General features: G+C 43.7%; 1 protein-coding gene across 1 annotated transcript in view; it reads left to right on the top strand.

The window, feature by feature from the left end:
- Window positions 1-16,268, top strand: part of HPSE2 (heparanase 2 (inactive)) — a 244,753-nt gene extending 228,485 nt beyond the window's left edge. Inside the window, exon 10 of the mRNA XM_076009652.1 lies at window positions 14,705-16,268. Within this exon, the coding sequence (XP_075865767.1) occupies window positions 14,705-14,870 (166 nt within the window). The 3' untranslated portion in view covers window positions 14,871-16,268. The remainder of the gene's footprint in view (window positions 1-14,704) is intronic.
- The last annotated feature ends 2,773 nt before the right edge of the window (window positions 16,269-19,041 follow it).

Raw genomic sequence — 19,041 nt, forward strand, 5'->3', positions numbered from 1 at the left:
ATTCCCTGGTTTCTTGACTTTCTGGGAGGAAGGTGGCCCCATTTTGGGTAAGTCAGAGAAGAGTACCTTTAGGGCAGCTCTACCATCTGCATCTGCCCATTGCCTCACGTGATCACAAATCAACAAACATTTTCCTCTAGGGAATTATTCAGCCTGGGACATAAATACCTCCAATGTCTTTCAACAAACAGAGAAGCAACATGAAGTTGGGCCAAATAAGTCAACTTGCATCCAAAAGCAAAAGGACTCACTTTTCCAGGGAAATGTCAAACCAAGAACAGGTGTTAGGTCAGATCCCAGTGTTCTTCCTCATGTGTCCTGTTCAATTCCATTTGGAGGGAAAATACTCCAAAAATCAGAAAAGAAGGAAACAACTTTCATCACATGGGCCATTCTATTCTGACACACTGACCTGAGGGAACCAGCAGGTGCTAAGAATCCAGGGGTGGAGTGATATTTAGAGGTGATCTGGTTCATTCCCCTGTCCTCAGTCTGTGGCTAAGTCATCTGGACCACAGGATGTCCCACATTTAGAGACCTCTGGGAAAGGAGTGGCTATGATTTCAGTCCTGTCTGAACACTAACTTTTCTTCACAAGTCCTAAATTCAGACCCTTTTTAAAAGTTCTTCTCTGAACTGCTCCTAAGACCATCTCCAACCACAGAATTGTAGTAAAAGCAAACTTTTTTCACAGGAAAATTGGGGAATTTCCTTGTTTATTCTATGCTCTTCTCAAAACAAAGGGATTATTAAATACCAGGAGAGATTGTAAATTGGCTTAATTTGAGGTCTATTAAAACCAATCTCAATATAGTACATTCCAATTCTGTACACACAGGCACCGCTGGCTCCCCTGCACCTAATGGAAGCCATGCTCAGAGGTGTATTTCTAGGGAAAGACGCACACAGGGAGGCTTCCCAAGGAAACTGAAAAGTATTTATTTTCATCCATTCATCAGTTTTTATTGAGATTCTACTCTGTGCCAGACATAGCTTGTTTCTCTTCAGCAATGTAACTTGCAGTGGCTAAATTTTTCAAAGAAGTATAGTCCCATAACTGTAAATACTCAGGAATTCTAAGTAGACAAATGGGAGGAAAAATCTGAATGTAAAGTTCAATGTGAATGCTTCAGATCATGGCGTCTCTTGATCTTTCTAATGCTAGTCCCTGTCCTTACCTGCCTTCAAGAGCTACTTATGTGGGATGTTTAGGGGTGAGGCTGGGGAAGGGGATTCTGAAGTCCTTGCCCTCAAAGAGCTCATCTCTGTTATTGAAGCAGCCTGTGGGCAGTGCCATCATAGAGGTGCAGAGTATTTCTGCTTCAGGGCTAATGGATTCCATATGAATGTTTAAATTCCATATCTCCTTTAGCTGCCATGATTTTGGCTAAAAAAATCTCAAGGTTCCTATGAACCAAGAATCTTATTGCCTATTCTGTGAAGAAATGAACATCTTTTCTTTTTCTTTTTCCACATACTGCTCATTTTTTCCATCTCTCTGGGATATAACTTTTGCCTTGATTTCACCCTCATTAAATCCCATATCAAAGAAAAACACTGGCATCTAACTGCATGCCTTTAGAGAGGTGTCATTTGATGCTAGCCATACAGAATCATTCTGAAAATATTCAAGTAACTTCCAGGTGCTAAGACTTAAAAAATATCTTCATGTCCCTGTTGAAACAGACCATATTATGAAACTTCATCCCCATATTCGGAGCTTGACTAATGTGAAAACTCCCAAAGGCTGAACTGGCCACCACCTGACCCACCACAGTTTCTCACTAATGATACCTGGAAGAACCATATTTAGTTTTTGGACACAGACTGACCAGGAAAAGGAGCTTTGGGGAAAACCTTAACTCCAAGAATTCTATATCTATTCTATATTCTATTATCTTCACTTGTCCAGGATTATTTAAATTAGTTTCTTTCTAAAATAAACCACTTTATGAAAGTTCTATAGTTATTAAAAGATGACTTTTAGAGCAAAAATTTCAAAGGACTTGTGTGGGTCGAGAGGTTTCTTCCATAACATCCCTAATCTGAAGCCTTTCAGCTTTTGCTTGATAGAATGGCTAGTCTCAAATGCCTAGGACCAGACAGCTCTGATTGAAGGGAAAATACTCCTTATATGAGGCCAAAGGGTCTTTTCTTGCTCTTTCTACTCTTACTCTGGAAAAATTAAGCAGAGCCAATCTCTACCTTCTTCTTTATAACAATTTTCAACATATCTCCCCTTAAGATTCTAGTCTCCAAACTAAACACTCTCATATCCTTCAGCTGTTCCTCAGGCAGCCTGGTTTTCAGACTGCTCACCTGGGAATCCTGTTCACCTTGGAATCCATTGAGTTATAGGATCTCCTCACAGGAGTAACCTTTCAATTTTCTTACCTCTGCCAAGCTTAGCTGAAGAGGTCTGAAGAGAAAGAGGAAATATAAACATTTTGTTCTTATAATTCACCTCACCAACACAGTACAGTAACATCTTTGCTTCATTGCCAACTTCATAATGAAAAATGCTATTCTTAATTTAATTTTTTTCTTTCATTTTTAGTGAGTTTGAAGATTTTTTCATATCTGTTAGTATTGTATTACTTTTATGAATTTTCTATGTCCTCTGCTTATTTTTCTATTGGAGTATTAGTCTGTTTTATAAGTTTGCTCTAATACAGACATGAGGCAGAATTTTATTTGTTATTTTTCCAACTACTTAATTTTTAGGGTATTATCTTGACATACAGACAGATGTTTCCTTTTTTATTATTATTATTATTTTTTTAAAGACAGGGGTCTTGCTCTTGCTCAGGTTGGTCTTGAACTCCTGAGCTCAAACGATCTGCCCACCTCGGCTTCCCAGAGTACTAGGATTACAGGCGTGAGCCACCGCACCCGGCCGGTGTTTCCTTTTTATATAGTTAAATATATTTATCTTTTGCTTTGTGGTTCCTCCATTCCACATATATGTGTATGTATTTATACTCCTGAAATCAGATAAATATTCATCTTTATTTTCTTCCAGTTTCTTTTTTGTTTCACTTTTATTCATTTTTTTTAATTCATTTGGAATTTGTTTTGCTGTATGGTAAGGGGTAAGGAGCCTCGATACCTATGATGTTCAGGCTGAGAGTGTGCGAGGAAACCTGTTAACCCATGGAGGGCTTCAGGAGCCACTTTTAAAATATCAGGAAAAAAAATGATCCTTTTTTATAAAACAAGACTTAGCATGGAGACCCCCTTTACCTGGAGGAAAAGGCCCTGCTGGTGCAGATCAACCACATCAGCTGCAGCCTGTCTGAAAGGCCATCCAGAGCCCCGCAGGAGGGAAGACAAGCTGCAGAGGCTGAGAGCCCCAATGGCAAGAAAGTGCCTGGAATTGAGGAGATTTACGAGCTGGCCGTGAGTGAACAGGAAAGCGGTACTTACTCTAAACACTAACATTCAAGTTAGTCTCCAGTTCAGAAAGTCTGAAATAGACACTGTAAAAAGCAGGAATATAAATATATGTATATATATATGTATGTATATTTATAAAATGCTTATACTTAAGGTTCTGAGCAGTATGTAGAAAAAAAGAAAGAGAAATATGTAGAGAAATGAGCCTTACAAATCTTCAATTAATGCAAGCTTACTCATTGAAATTTAGAGAAGTTTGGATTCTTTTAACCCTTGTGCTTATTTGGGGGTGTTTTGAGGCTCATAAAGAGATAGTAGCTATGACCAATGTATATAATGTCATCTAAACAATTGCATACATATGTGGAAAATCTTGTGTGGGTACTGAATGATACATTCTTCATTCCCTACTTCCTCTTGCCTGAAGAGAACTTCAACCACCCTTCGTCTATAGGGAGCTCTCTGTGGCACAGCCCAGGACTTGAGAGAAATCTAAATGATTTTATAGAGCTTGCTTTTCAAGAAAAGAAAACAGCTTATTTTTTCAGTGTTAAAGAAATGCAGAGTTGGTTATCGGTGCTAATGCTTCATCTGATTTGGTTCCCGTGCATCCTATAATATGCTACACACGCTCCCCTGGTACTTTCTGAGCAGCACATTCATCTCCCAAACTGGAGGGGTGCAACAGTAAAGGAAGCAGTTCCACTGCAATAGCAAAAATGCTCGCTCAGTCTATTCAACAAAAAGCTTGCCTTTGAAAAGTTCACATCTTCTTTTCACGTTAAAAAAATGTGGCCTCCTGACATGGTATACCAAAAAAGTAAGAAAAGCTCTTTTTATTCAAAACAAATTCAGAATATAATGATTAGAAAAGTATTTGATTCTCCTCCACCCCCAGCTGCAAACCTATTCCCACCCCTTCTACATTTTGCTCTTTGAATTGCCTGGGGAGCTTTAAGAACCCCAGTGCCCAAGCCACACCCCAGACCAATTAAACCAAAATCTCTGGGCTGGGACCCAGGCACCAGTATTTTTTAAAGCTCCCTCAGGTGATTCAAATATGTGGCCAAGGCTGAGAACCACTGTCCCTCTATAAACTGCTGAAATAAGATCCCAGATGATTTGCATCTTTGATTTCTCCCAGCTTATATTCTTCATTCAGGCACCAAGCCATTTTGCCAAAGGTGTGAACATGCCATGACCCCCTGTGAGTTCTCCACAACTGAGTGCAAGGACAAGTACTGGCTCCTCAAAGGTTTTATTGTTTGTTTTGTTTCGACTCCCAGATTAGTAATGTGGAGATCACTGTGCAGATTAGAGGATTATAAAATGCTTTTATATTTTACAGCGACTTGACATCTTAAACCAAGATGTTTAGGAATCTAGGCTTTTCACTGTTGTTTTCCAAGAGTTTTTCATTTGTTCTCAGCTCCAGAATATATTTTCTTCCAGCTTATTCCCAACAGCTGGAAACTCTCTGCATAGCCGTCCGTTAAGGCTGTGGTCTCCCCTCCCCACCCCTACCCACTTGGGGACCCTTCTTGCAGGCAGGGATTTCCATTCTGTCCCAGATGAAATTCTGGTAAATGAGCACTTTAGGGTATAGTTAACGTGTTTCTTAGCAGTTGATTCTAATTAAGGGGCAGAGATGTGGAATAGGTAGGCAGTTCTGGTGGACTGAGAAGAAATGGCTCTTGTCTTCTCCTTTCTCCACAGCTTCCAACAGCTGTGGTTTGTGGATGGACATCTTAGTTTAAGATGTCAACTTGCTATAAGCCTCAAGGAACTGAAAAGTTTTAATCTAACCATCCCTATAGCAGAGCCTCGGCCCAAGTCAGTGTTTCTTTGGCTGCCAAGCATCAGGAAGCTCAGATTAGGATGTGGCTCATTCCAGACAAGGGGCCTGGAGCACCTAACTGTGGACCCACTGCCAAACACCAGCAATCACTCTGAAGACTACCCCTTCCTTGCTTACCCTTGCAAGAGTGATTCAGAGGCACACACACTTTGCACTTTGACATCTGTGGGCCCTGGAACAAAGCTTGTGCCACCTGGGACATCTTGTTTTTCCCTTTCGGAGATCACACCAATGGACCTGATGATATAGGGAACACTTTGTCAAAAGCTAATAAAACTAAGATATTTATCTCTTTGATTTAAGATATTTGAATAGGTGTCCAGGAAGCCATGACCATATAGTAATGGAAGTAATTTGGGGTATGGCTTATGGACTGTATCTCATATTCTTACAAATGGAAAACTTGTGTGTGCACATGCTGTGTGCACGCATGCACACTCACACCCTACCCTCCTACATGACTCTCTTCACCCCACGCCCCTGTAGACTGCCTGTAAAGGGGCTGCCTCTCACCTCCACACTGCCTCTTCTAGCTCTGTACAGGGCTGGGGACTTTGTGAGGGTTAATACAGGAGAGTGGGAGCATGAGGAAGGGACAGACAAATTCTGACTTGGAAATCTGGGAAGTCCTTGGGCTGAGGGCCATTGAGCTGGAAGGATGAGCCATTCTTCTAGGAAATGCTGTAGGAAAAGCAACTGCAAGCAACAGGATGAGCTTACTAAAGGTTTGGAAGTACAAAAGCTCAAGGCTCATTTTGTTTGGGAGGTAACAAATTCTCCCATGTGACTGGAATATAGGATGCTTTGTGGGGTGAGGGGAAAGGCCACAAAGATATATTAGGGCCAGACTGCAGAGACATTGAAATCCAGACTAAGTTTGATTTCCTTTCTTTCCCACTCTTTGTGGAATGTGTTTATAATGGTTTGTCTGGTCACACATTTGCATATCTCAATGTTTTCTGTCTTAGAGGGCAAGGACTAAGTCTGTTATAATTGAATTTGTATGACAAAAAGTAGTGGGGCTATGAGTAATGCCCTTTAAACACCACTTGTAAATGTCGGTGTTGATGGCACCAATTCTTTACAATGGGAAGGGGATATAGTTAACCACATACTAAAGTTGTCATGGGTTTTATAGCTGGTTCCTATTGTGTCCTGTGGTTTGAGTGTGATGTGCCTATGACATGGTGCTTTGAGATGGTTTCAGAACCAAATTTTCTCCCCAAACTGCCCCCAGATGATTCCTTCATCTGTTGGGAGTTAACAATATCAGTATAAATCCAGGTTCCTTAGCTAGGGAGTTCATCTTGCCTGCCAAGTATGCTAAGTTATTTTAAGCCATTGGAAGCACATGGTAGAATCCCATTATGGCTTGGACCACTATTACACACACTTGGATAGAACACAGATCAAATCCTGACCCCTAAACCATATTAAATACAAGAAAAGTCTATATCTCTATCAACCTGCCCATAAAACCCCCCAGCTCTACTTATACAAAGGAGTCCTAGTGTTTTCTCTGGTCAGTGTTACAGAAGCTAGATCAAAACTCTTCATCTTTTCAGTGTGCCCCTCAGAGGGTAGGATAAGGGATATATAAACTTACCAAGCCCCAAAACGTCTCACTCACCAGGAACCTCAAATAGGGCATGTTCTGTTGGAGGGATAAAGGAACAGGACATTTCCCCATTTTCTCTCTCTTATAGTCCACTCTCTTTAACAATAGTAATAATCACAGCTTTTGGGAGGCTGAGGCTGGAAGATCATTTGAGGCCAGGAGTTCAGGATCAGCCTGAGCAACATTTCTATCTCTACAAAATTTTTTTTAAAACTAGCTGGGTGTGGTGGTGCATGCCTGTGGCTGAGGCAGGAGGTCCTCTTGAGCCCAGAAGTTACATACAGTGAACTATGATGAGGCCACTACACTCCAGCCTGGGCAACAAAGGAAAACTTTGTCTCTAGAAATAAATACATAAATAAATAAATATTTAAAAAATAACAGTGGTTGAGGAAGAGATTGGAATGTACAGCCAGATACATTGGACTCCTAGAGAGGTTAACTGATTGGAACTCAACAAGTATTAATTGAACTGCTATCACAGGCAAGAAGGCACTGGGCCATGCACTACTGAAAATTAAAAGAAGTCAGCCTAGCAGACAAAAATGTCTCCAGCACACAGATAAAATAAGGCTGAGAGGGCCCCTAAAAGGGAGCTGCAGATAATGTACCTCTCTCTTGCAGCTATCAGACAAAGCAGAGGGGGAGCCTGCATCTGATGGAGCCTGGAGGGAAGAACAGGGTTTTGTTTTGTTTTGGTTTGGTTTTGACATATTCTCCTAGATTCCAGGTAGAGCCAAATGCACATAGGAGAAAAGCTTCAGGGCACACTGGGAAGGAAGTAATCCTCCCCACGCCTCTGGAGGAGCAAGAGCACCCCAGAGAGGGTCACGAGCATCCTAGAGCCTTTGTCCGAGCCAGGCACATAGGACCAGGACACTACGGAAGGGGGGCCATCCCCCAAGCAGCTCTCCTCAGCGTGATAGTGATCATTCACCACAATTTCAAACGAACTTCCTCTCTAAGCTTCCTCTGCACAGCCTCTCCGGAGCAGGAGAGGGGAGCAAGTCCCTCTGTCTGCAAACCTGGCTGGGCCCCCTCTGGGCTGTAACCTGCCCCTGACCTGGAGAAGGGCAGGGCAGCTGCACATACCAGCTTCCTAACTCAGCGAGGGGGCCTTGGGGGCCTGCAAAGCACAAACAGGTGCAGAGCCCACGCAGTGGGAGGGGGCGGGGGCGGCCGCGGCCGGGAACCCGGGAGAGCTCTGCGCGCAGCAGCCCGGGCGCCGCCGACCTGCACGTGCGCTGGGACCCAACTCCGCACACTGGCCCGGAAGGAGGCACCTGGCAGGATTTGCAGCCCAGCTTCGCATGTTTCCTTAAAGTTAGGCCACATTCCTGGTGAGTCCCCTGCCTTGTGGACCGCAACGACGTTTTGGCAGGGATTTGACTGATACAGTGATTTGTTCCTCCGGGAGGCCAAGCACAGGGCACATCTCCCCGCCTCCCAGGGACTGGAGTGCGGGGCTTTGCGGGTAGGCGGTCGCGCTCCAGCTTCCTGGGAGCCACCACGAAGTCAGGCAGTCCTGGCACCGTTGTGTAGGACAAGAGTGACCTCTGGTGGCGCATAGGAAAGCACACTGGAACTAGAGTCCGAGCTAGAACAGTGTGCGGATTTTTAAGGAGCAAAGGGAGCTGGTGATTTAACCCGGGCCGCACACCCATGCACACATTCAGATTCTTACTCATTCTCTCTCCTCTCCCTCCTTCCCTCTGCCCCCATCCCATCCTTCCTCAGCACCTGATAATATATCTAGACCCGTACCTTTATTGTCCTGAATCTAAAACTGAACTTTCTGGCCTTCCAGTCCAGTGGCTTTTCCTTCTAGATTGTAGTTCTTCTACCCTCATGTTACTATATTAAGGTGTCTCTTATTGACTCCCTACTGTGTGAGTGGGTGGAGAGTAAAGTGATGGATGGGTAGGACAGATACATGGTCTTCCTATCTAACAGAGAGGCCAACAAGCAGTCAGCACAGTACAGTGTGACAGGTGCTGAGACCCAGTAAGTACTGGGTAATATGACCTGAGGGCAAGTAAGAGTTTTACAGGAGAAGGAAGCTGGAAGGGACAGGAGAGAGTATGGAGAAGGTTCCAGCCCTGAGATTAGAGGGACAGTGATTGAAGAAACTGCAGTATGGAATGGAAAGGAGGGGAATTGTGGAATGGTGGGTGGAGGGGAGCTGGAATGGGCAGAATCTAGAATGAACCATCACAGGGCCACAGGGCTGGAGAAGTAGAGAAAAGGGCCTGCTCACAGGAACTTTGGGCAACGTTCTGAGACCAGCAGGAAGCCACTAAATATTTAGACAGGTGAATGTCATGCTCAGATTTCTGTTTGTGCAGGGTCACTCTAAATTTGGCATTAAACTTTGCCTCAGGCTAGCTGTTAGGCATAGGCAACCTGCCTGAACAATAGTTAAGCTAGAGGGTAACTTAGGGTTCATCTGGTCTGTCACCCCTCATCTTACAGATGGAGAAACCTAGGCACAGAGAAGGCAAGTAACTTTCTCAAAGTGGCTGAGGCAGAACTGATTTTCTTGAAGTCCCTTCACCTCTCACTCAGGCCCCAAAATATTCCATCCTGGACTAGACACCAGCTCCCAGGGGTACTCCTGATAAAAAACACAGTTCCCCACAAAAGTTCCCCCCAGGCCAGAGCAGAGTCCAGCAAATTTTCAAGACTAGGAAAGGACATGCTCATTAGACTTGCTTCCCTGAGACCTGAGAACAGTTGAAACCTTGCTTAAACATCCACCGTGGAGAACCATGATAAGACATGAAGACCAGAGATTGTAGACAGGTGGCGGGGGGAAGGAGGGTGACCCGGCCAAGAGGCTCCCATAGAGACGTGGGGACCAGAGGGCTTGACTCCAAATTGACTCATAGAATCACTTTTCAAATAAGATACAAAATTAAGAAAACAAGTTTAGGAATTAAAATGTAACTCAAACTTTGTGAAAACAGATGGCTATAAAATGCAGTTGTCCTAATATTTAGATAATTTAAATACCCTCAGCAGTTCAGGCAAGCTACAGAATTAAGAGAAATAGTTCAACCTAGAGTGGATCATTTAGCATTTGGTTTGAAAAGTCTTGGGCCAGTGAGGTGGTCCCAGAATATGATGAAAATATGATAAGAAAGGTTTTCAAAGAAAGAAACATGATCCTGATGAGCACCACCTGGAATTTGGAGAAATAACATGAAATAGTAGAAAGAGGAAGTCAGAAGGCCAGAATTTGAGAACTTGCTTAGCCACTTATTAGCTACATGACCTTGCCCGGGCCACTTAACCTCCCTGACCCCATCTCAGTAGTAAAGTTACAATGATAATAATACTGCCCTGTGTGTCTCCCAGGGCTCTTTAGCAATCACATGGGACAGGGAAGGCCAGATAGGACCGTGGTGAAGGGCAGTGCCTCTTAATGGCTGTGTGACTGAGGTGAGTTTTAGACCCCTCTACACTTTGATTTTCTCACCTGTAGTATGGGGATGCTAATAGCTGCCTCGGTTAGTTGCTGTAAGGATTAAATGACAAAGTCAAAGTAAATTATAGCACAGTGTGTTTTGCACAGTGTTCCATAATCAGTGATTTTTATCATTAATATGAATATGTTTGCAAACAAACTGTTCAATGTACATAAATGAAAGATATGGTTATATTTAGCATGATATGACTTCACTGGGTAACAAGATAAATATTAAAAGAAACACATAAGCAAGAAGAATATAATGGAGGTGATAAAGCCCATTGTCCATCTTTATAATGAAGGGACTTTGTAGATAAGGACATACGAGGACTCAAGGTCTCACAAAACCTTACTCACAAAATTAACTGATGTTGGCTTAGCTAAGAGATGGTCGTATAGATCTTTGCTGAGGATGAAAAACACTAGCAATGATCGATGGCCTCATGTCAGGTTGGGATAAGGTATCTAGTGAGTGACTGGGAGAATAAGTGATAATTCAGATCTTATCTAACATCTCCACAAGCCACTGAGAGCAAGAGCAATTGGTCCGTTAATGAAATCTGTAAAGACACTGGCAAACCTCCAGGGAGTCTCTTTAGAGCTGGAGAAACTCACCCAGGAAGATCAGAAATAATGCAAAAGAGCCTCAGAAGTGCAATCACTTATTCAGAAAATATTTAGTCCCTACTCTGTGCCAAGCATCTCTTTAGGCACTGAGGATTCACAGCCCAGGGGGAAATAGGGCAAGTAAATCCCTCCAATTCAATGAGGTAGGGGCCACGGTTATGGGTAGGTTTAGGGTGCTAAAAGAGCCCAGAGGGGGGCTCCTCACCCAACCCAGGGGTCAGGGAAGGTTCTCCTGGGGAGGCAACACCTAAGCAGACTCTGTAAGCACCCACGGGGGTGAGTCTGGCAGAGGAGGACTGGCTGTGTTGCAGGGGAAGGGAGCAGCATATGCAACGACCCGGAAGCAGAACTGCAAGCCCTGTGATTTGCTCATGCTGAAGAGTGCTCAGCCAATTCGGTCTGAGGTTCCTTTTAAATGTCAACAAATGTCATGGCCTTTCCACATTATAGTAATTGTCCTTTTAAATTCTCTGCCTTGAAAAAAGTACATAATACCTCCCTCCTCCCAAAAAATACATTGAGAATTGTATAACAGTTGTAAATAAGTGTGTTTCCTTTTAATCCTAATAATTTCAACTATCATTTACATTTGAAAAATGTTTACTACACTTTTAAATGAACTTGTGTTTTTTAATCCCAATAGTATCTTCTTATATTTTTGTTTGAGAAATATTTACCTCATGTATGTGAAAAACATTATTTTTTCATTCTAAAACAATCTTTGTGTATGCATATATTAATACAATCCTTAAATAATGGCCAGTCATCCTGTGCCCCCTCCCAGAGGTCTGTGATCCACAGAACATGTTGGAGTAAAGGGTTCTAGAGAGGCCGCTGGAGCTGGGTGTCATTGTCCATATTTAAGTGGAAGGGACAGGGAGTTGTTGGAAAGTTTGAAGCAGTGCAGTTATGACAGTAGATTGCTGCGTCAGCAACATGGTGCAAAGACAAGTTAAGAGACAAGTTCTGAACTCAAATGATAGCAGTGAATGGAGGAAAAGGAGCAGATTTGAAAAACATTAAAAGATGGAATTGATTTGCCTTAGTGACCCCAGACAAGGGAATTGGAGAACTCTCACAAGACTCCCAGCTTTCTGGTTTGGGTAATTGGATAAATGGTGGTACTATCACAAAGATTTTTTTTTTAAAGCAGAGGTAAGGACAGGGTCTGAGGAGATTTTGAATTTAGATACAGTGACTTTGAAGTTCCTATGGGCAGCCAAGTGGAAATATGTAAGTTCACAAAGATCTAGGCTAGAGATACAGGGTTGGGAAGCATCAACGTACGGGTACTAACCAAAGTCATGGGTGTAGGTAATGGCACGTAACGTGAGGAAAGAAGAGCCCCAGGACAAAGCAGCAGGAACCCCAGCATCTGAGAAGCAGGTAGAGGGGAGCGATTCCCCCACAAATAAGGAAACAACATCCAGAAATGAAGAAGGAAAACCTAGAGAGAGAGAGAGAGAGCAAGAGAAAGAAAACATGGGAGCCAATGGAAGAGAAGGTTTTCAGAAGGGAGCTATGAGAAGTATCAGTGCCACAGAGCAGTAAAATATTAATATGATGAGGACTGAAAAGGGTACCTGTCAACAACAATGAAAAGAATAACAACTTATATGGCCCATTATGCTTTCAAAGCACTTTCATATTTTTAATTTCATTTCATTCACACTATAGCCTATATAATGTTCTTACAGACGCAAAGGCTGCAGGATGGTGATATTAAGGGATATGCCAAAGCCATCTAGCAAGTTAGTGACCCAGCTCCTGAAATCAGAGATTTCAGCCCAGGGTCTTGACCACTTATACCCAAGTTAGCTTTTTAAACAACCAATAAGGAAATCAGAATGAGGCCTGCTCCAGCACAACTGCTTGTTATTAGTATAGATTTTAAAAGGCTTGCTTATCACACTTTGATTTGCACTCCCCAGAACTCAAAGATGTCAATACTTTGGGATGATCTGAATCTAAAAGGGTATTACCTAATTCTTCAGGAAGAAGGTTTACACCTAATTTGATATATATAGAAGAGACCATTGAAGGTTTTGAAGCAGAGAACTGATATAAATTTGAGTATGCTTTGGAAAGATTAATCAGTGTTATTGAACTTGTATTTGACTGTGCATATGTCTGCTTGTTGAATATTCACATCATCTGAAACAAAATAATGAGAATATACTATAAAAACCCATCTGGGTTTCTTTTGTAACTAAACCTCTCACCTTCCCTGGCCTCCCACTCCACTGAGCAGGCTGTCTTCACTAGAGAGGGCCATTCTCACATATGGAAGCAAAAAGCTCCTTGAATATTTGATGAGGTCAACACTGGCCCTCAGCGCTCAATTCTTCCAACCCCACACCTTCCAGCAGCAGGCCTGACTCTGCGTAGGAGTCTCCTGCTCACTCATTCATTTCTCAGTCATTCCAACAAGATGTGGGGGCTGGTGCTGCTCCCTCTAGCCTGGCAGATCTGGCCCCAGCTCAAACTTGTCCACGTGGGGCCAAGCCTGGAGCTCTTCTCTGCCTAGCTCTCCACTGGGAGCAATTTGCAATACTCTTATCTCTAGGCATTCACTGCTCTACTGGGCATGCATCTGATTATCTCTCTCTCAGCCTGTCATTCACAGCACAGAAGGAACACTGAACAAAGACCTCTATGTCAATTTATAACATTTTATTCTCTTTAGAGCTCAGATGATATCACCGGAATGTTATCACATTGGACGTTGGGCAAGGCCCAGAAATAGTCATCACTATGCAATGTTGATTTTCTCAGGGTGACTCACAACCTTATTTCCAGCTGGTGGTCTGGTTCTGGCCTTTTATACTGACCCATAAAACAGAGTTTCTACCTGGGTACATAGCTGTCAGAAACAGCAGGGACACTGTCCAGGTTTTGTACTATAGGCTAGTGATGGGTGCCATTTCCCTCCCATCAGGTTAAGATGGCCTGTTTCTCTTTTCTAAGTGTGCTATGGATGTGGTCCACCTTTTTAGAGTGACCACACAGAAAGAATATAAGCAAGAAAGATAAGTGAATTGTAATCAGAAATACCTACTGTATCACCTGCTTTGTTGTGTTGCTAAAATAGAAATGTCTCCTTAATATTAAATATGAAAACTCATTCTTAGATTAGAAAAAGTAGAGTTGTTAGATATTACTCTGTCTCCCTTCAAAATAACCCTCGATGAGTAACATGATGCCAATTCTCTAATATGGCAAATAAATTAATGGAAGATAAGAGTTACATAGGAAATTTCTGAAATCATCTTATGTGCATGCATCATTCCACAGGTGAAAAAACTCTTTAGGTGGAAAAGTCGAACTAAGCTGCCATCATGATTTTCTTTATTTTTTTAGAAAAGCCATGAAACACTTCTGGCTTCTTCATCACAGAGACTTTCCGCTTATCTAAATGATGTGTCACTGGAGCTGTACGACCTGGGTTCAAATCCTGGCTCCTGGACCTCCAGGCTGTATGAGCTTGGACAAGTCACTTAGCCACTCTAGATAACATGGGGATAATGATAGTCACCTACTTCAGATCACTGTTGGGATGTTTGAATGAGTTATTAAAGTAAAGTGCCTAGGTCAGGACCTGGGGCGCTCAGCATCAGTAAGTGTTAGCTGTGCACGTATCAGACACACTGGCAGGCAACCCCGGCTACCCGGGCTTTATTGCAACAGCTCCCTTACAATGCAATAATGAGTCCCATCCTGTTTTTCCTTGCCATAGGTCAGTGCAGCTGAATGGCCAGCCTCTAGTGATGGTGGACGACGGGACGCTCCCAGAATTGAAGCCCCGCCCCCTGCGGGCCGGCCGGACATTGGTCATCCCTCCAGTCACCATGGGCTTTTATGTGGTCAAGAATGTCAATGCTTTGGCCTGCCGCTACCGATAGACCACCCTCACACTCACACGCCACCAGTGGGCCTGCGGGACTGTCTTCCACTCTTCCACCCTAGTAGTAGTCTTTTTTTTCAGACCTCTTAGCAACCAGCCTCTGCTGCCCCATCCTGCTGGAATCAACATAGACTTGCTCTCCAAAGAGACTACATGTTATAGCGTGAGCTTAGCCTAGGTAGGTCACATCCATCCCAAAAGAAAATGTAGACATCATCTTTACCCATATAAGGATAAGGGTATGTGTATAGAGCTGAATGCTTCCATTTGCATGCACCATGAAAACAAACTGCCAGCACACTCCCAGGACAAATGTTTCGAAACAGCTCCCCACCATCCTGGTCACGTAGCAATATAACTACAAAACCCAAACCAGAGCCTGTTGCTGCTGCCCTCAGTAGATGAGGAAAGAAAAAAACTGGGTGGGCTTGCAAGAACCCAGTCCTCTCCTAACTCCTCCTTTGTCTGTTTCCTGCTGCCTCCCTGGGTTTCCTGACACGTCTCCTTCCATAGGGGAGCAAATGGGTGAGTCAGCTCTGGCCTGCTGGGTGAGCTGTTTGTGTAATTTCCCGGCTGATATATGAATGTGTGCATCTGGGCTCCTGACAGTGACATCCATCACTGGCTGTTCCTCTGGGACGTGGGTGCTTCAAAAGTAAAATTACAGTTATACTCCAGATTTTGTAAGAAGGTTCTATTCCTCTTTGAATCCAGATTCCATCACAGTTGGAATGGGAGTCAGGTAACAATATTCATTGAGTGGAAAGCAATGTATTAAGCACCACAAAAAGCAATCATCATCCTTCATGTTGCTGTAAGGGAGAGAGATTTAGTACAAAGAGAAAGCACACTGAAACATCAAACACACACACACACACCTCAACTGAACAAAGCAAATTAGACCTTCTCCAAAATTGAGAAAATACTAAGGGCTTAACAGGGTAAGCCCTTAATTATGTGGTTGACTAAAACCATTAATGAAAAGAAAAAGGTGTGAATCCAAGGTCATCACTGTGAGACACTAAATCTAACTTTTCTGCCTCTTACCAAGTAGCTGTGTGCCTCTCAATGGCATTTACTAGGGAGAATTCCAATCTGCTTATTAAAGATGATCAAGTCCATCCTATCCCAGACCAGCTTGAGCATAGAACAAAGCTTTCAGTTGGCCACTCTGGGGAAGAATAGGGAATCTGGAGACTGAAGTATGGTGGCAAACTGTGCAATGGTTGGCGAAAGCTTCTGAGTTGGGCCAGTGAGAAGTGGAGTGATTTAAAATTCACAATGAGGACCTTCCATATGATCCAAGGGTATGTGGGTCTTTGCAAACAAGCTGCAACTGAAATGACTTTCTTTTCTGTGGATGATTTTCTTTCTCAGAATAAATGACATGAATTATGCTTTTTTTTCTTTTAGTAGGAGGATATATTTGATACTCTCCTAGGTTTTCCAATTAAGACAGTGATACAATTTCTGCTGTTGTGAAAGGATAGCAATGGGGTGACAGGTCATGACAGGGCAGGGTTGCTGAGGGCAGAGGCCATGGAGACTGCCTAAGATGCCCATGGAGTTAAAGATGTGGGCCAAGTCTGAGGCAGGAGCAAGAATAAACAAGAAAGGAGGTAAAGCATTCTCAGCTTGGAAGAATGAAGCTGACTAGCTGCTTTGAGAAGATAGTGGACACTGATTTTAATGTGCTTGTCATTAGGTACAGGAGGAGCAGTATGTAGGACATATACTGCAGCAACAAAAGGAGAGACTGAGGACCAGGCTGGACCTGGTCAGCGGCTTTGCTCAGCATGGAAGCACCTGGAGAGAGAGAGGCAGACCCTGACACTGCCCCACAAGGCTGCCCAGAAAGGCCTTTTTTCTCTAGAACCAGGCACTTCCACCAAAGCTTCAGCTCTGGGAGGGCAGGAGAGTGAGGTACCAAGACTGAGGGTAGAAAGGAGGGAAAAGAATGAAGAGATGGACAGGCCAAAGTGAAGAGGAGAGAGAAAAAGAAAAATACGACCAAAGGGTTGTTTTCCCAAACTTTTAAGGAACACAAGGAACAGATGGAGAGGCCAAAGTCGGGGGGAGGAGAGAAATATGACAAAAAAGGTTCTTTCCCCAAACTTTTAAAAATGTGTGCAGATATCAAAATCTCTTCTGCATGAAGTGCAGGTGCAGCTGCAGGGCCCCCTGGTAATAACTAGAGTAACCCGAGGCCCGTAAGGGCCTTGGGCTAGTTTGCTTTGTTTACATAGTAGCCCCATGATGGGGTTACTATTGTTACCCCATTTTTCCTATCAGACACATAGTCTGTGTCTTGCCCAGGGTCACCCAGGGGAATGGGCTGCTGAGTGCAGAATAATCCAGAGCCTGCCTACTTAACCACCAGGCTCAGTGGCCACCAGGTCATAAGCACCCCTTCATCTCTCTGTAGGCCCTGCTCATTCGGTACAGCCAGGGCTTCCAGAGCTCCATTCAAATACACTTTCTGTATAAAAGTGGTGACTCTTCACTAAGCCTTGCAGAATATAGGTAATTCCTGCTTCTTTTGTCTTCCTCTGTGTATTAAATGCTGCTCCCAAGAGGTTAAGGTTTTGTCAATTTTTTAGTTAATAAAAAAGTAAGAGGGAATTACTGAAACTTATCTTTGGAGTCCTGAAATTCTAGCTTTGCAACTGTCTCATGGAAGAAGTATTTGCATTGTTTAAAGGATACTGAAAAATTCACTCTAACCTCACATTCCATGGAGATTTTAGCAGAGGGCATCTTTTCTGGCTTTCTCCCTTGGGGTTGGAGGGGAGAGGTTATTGAACCAGTGGGGGTAGCTCTTCATAGGGATTCCCCTGTCACTCACCCCAAAGACAGCCTGTGGCAAAACTTAGCATCACAACCCACATCAAGGAGCAGTTTGCCATCTGGAACCAGGGACAAGAGAGCAAAAGGGCTCATCCTGCAGCTGCCCCAGACCAGATCTTTCCTTCCTAAAACAAGACATGGCTGTGATAACCTGATACTTAAGAGCCACTTTATTTTTGCCTCTAGGAATGATTTTCTTATCACAGAGGCTCAGAACAAATTCCCATTGTTTGTTGGAGAGAAAGTCCCAATTCTTCTAATGTCCTGAAAAAAGCCCTAACTGTGGGGTATTAGCATTATCTCTGCTGGAGCAAAGCTTGAAAATACCAGAACTGGGCCACTGTGAGACTAGGGCCTGGGACTCCCGGAACCTCAATTCCCCAAATCCTACTGGCCTTCTGCAGCCCCAGCCCCTCCCCAGCAGGTGGGCAGGTAGGCCCAAAGCCCTGCTGTCTCCAACAGGGCCCAGGTTGTTGTAGGATTCTGTCTGAGAGGCCCCCACCTGCTCTCAGCACCAGGGAGTCCCCGCAGCCTCCTGGGGGTGAGGACGAAGGCAGCAGGGCTGTTAATCGCTGAGCTCCCAGTGTGGTCCGCCAGGCTCAGCCTCTGCAGGTGCGCTCCGCATGCACTCAAGGGCCCAATGTGTGGGATGGATGCGGCTGGATTCACCTTGGGAATCCATGGACAATGGCTCTATTTCTGAAAATAAAAGGGTAATGTTTAATCCCTGCAGGAGCAAAGGTGAATCAGGTGGAGCCCTTTGATGATAGAAAACACTGGGACAGGGAAGGACTTTAACATTTTGAAATACTGATAGAGCAACCAAAAATACTAGAGATTCAGCTTTGAGAAGGCAAGGGAAGAAAGAGCATAACCACTTATCCAGTATTATTTTCTCCATGTCTCCCTTGCTCCAGCCTTAGCACAACTGCCCCAGTCTGGACTCTGAGATTGCTCTTTTCCACTAACGTGCTCTTCAGTTCCACGGCCTGCCCTCTGCCAGCCACTCTGTCCCCAACCAGGGGCCCAGGGAAATCTGCTATATTGAGATGGAGTTAAGTTTCAATTTTAAAATTGTTTGTAATCTTTTCTTAGGATATACCAGAATCAAAAAGAAGATAATAAGAAGTACTCCAAAGAGATACGGTGCTAAAATGAAGAATTTTATTGCTATTATAAAGCCCAACACTAGAGCATCTAGAATCCCTCCCTCTGGGTTCCATTAAGAGTGGCACAGAGGCGTTTCTTACTGCCCTTGCTTCACTGAATGCCTTCTTCTCAGCAGACATCTTGTTTCACTTAATCCTCAAGGCAGTCCTGGG

This window comes from Microcebus murinus, chromosome 14 (assembly GCF_040939455.1).
Source record: "Microcebus murinus isolate Inina chromosome 14, M.murinus_Inina_mat1.0, whole genome shotgun sequence".
NCBI lineage: Eukaryota > Metazoa > Chordata > Mammalia > Primates > Cheirogaleidae > Microcebus > Microcebus murinus.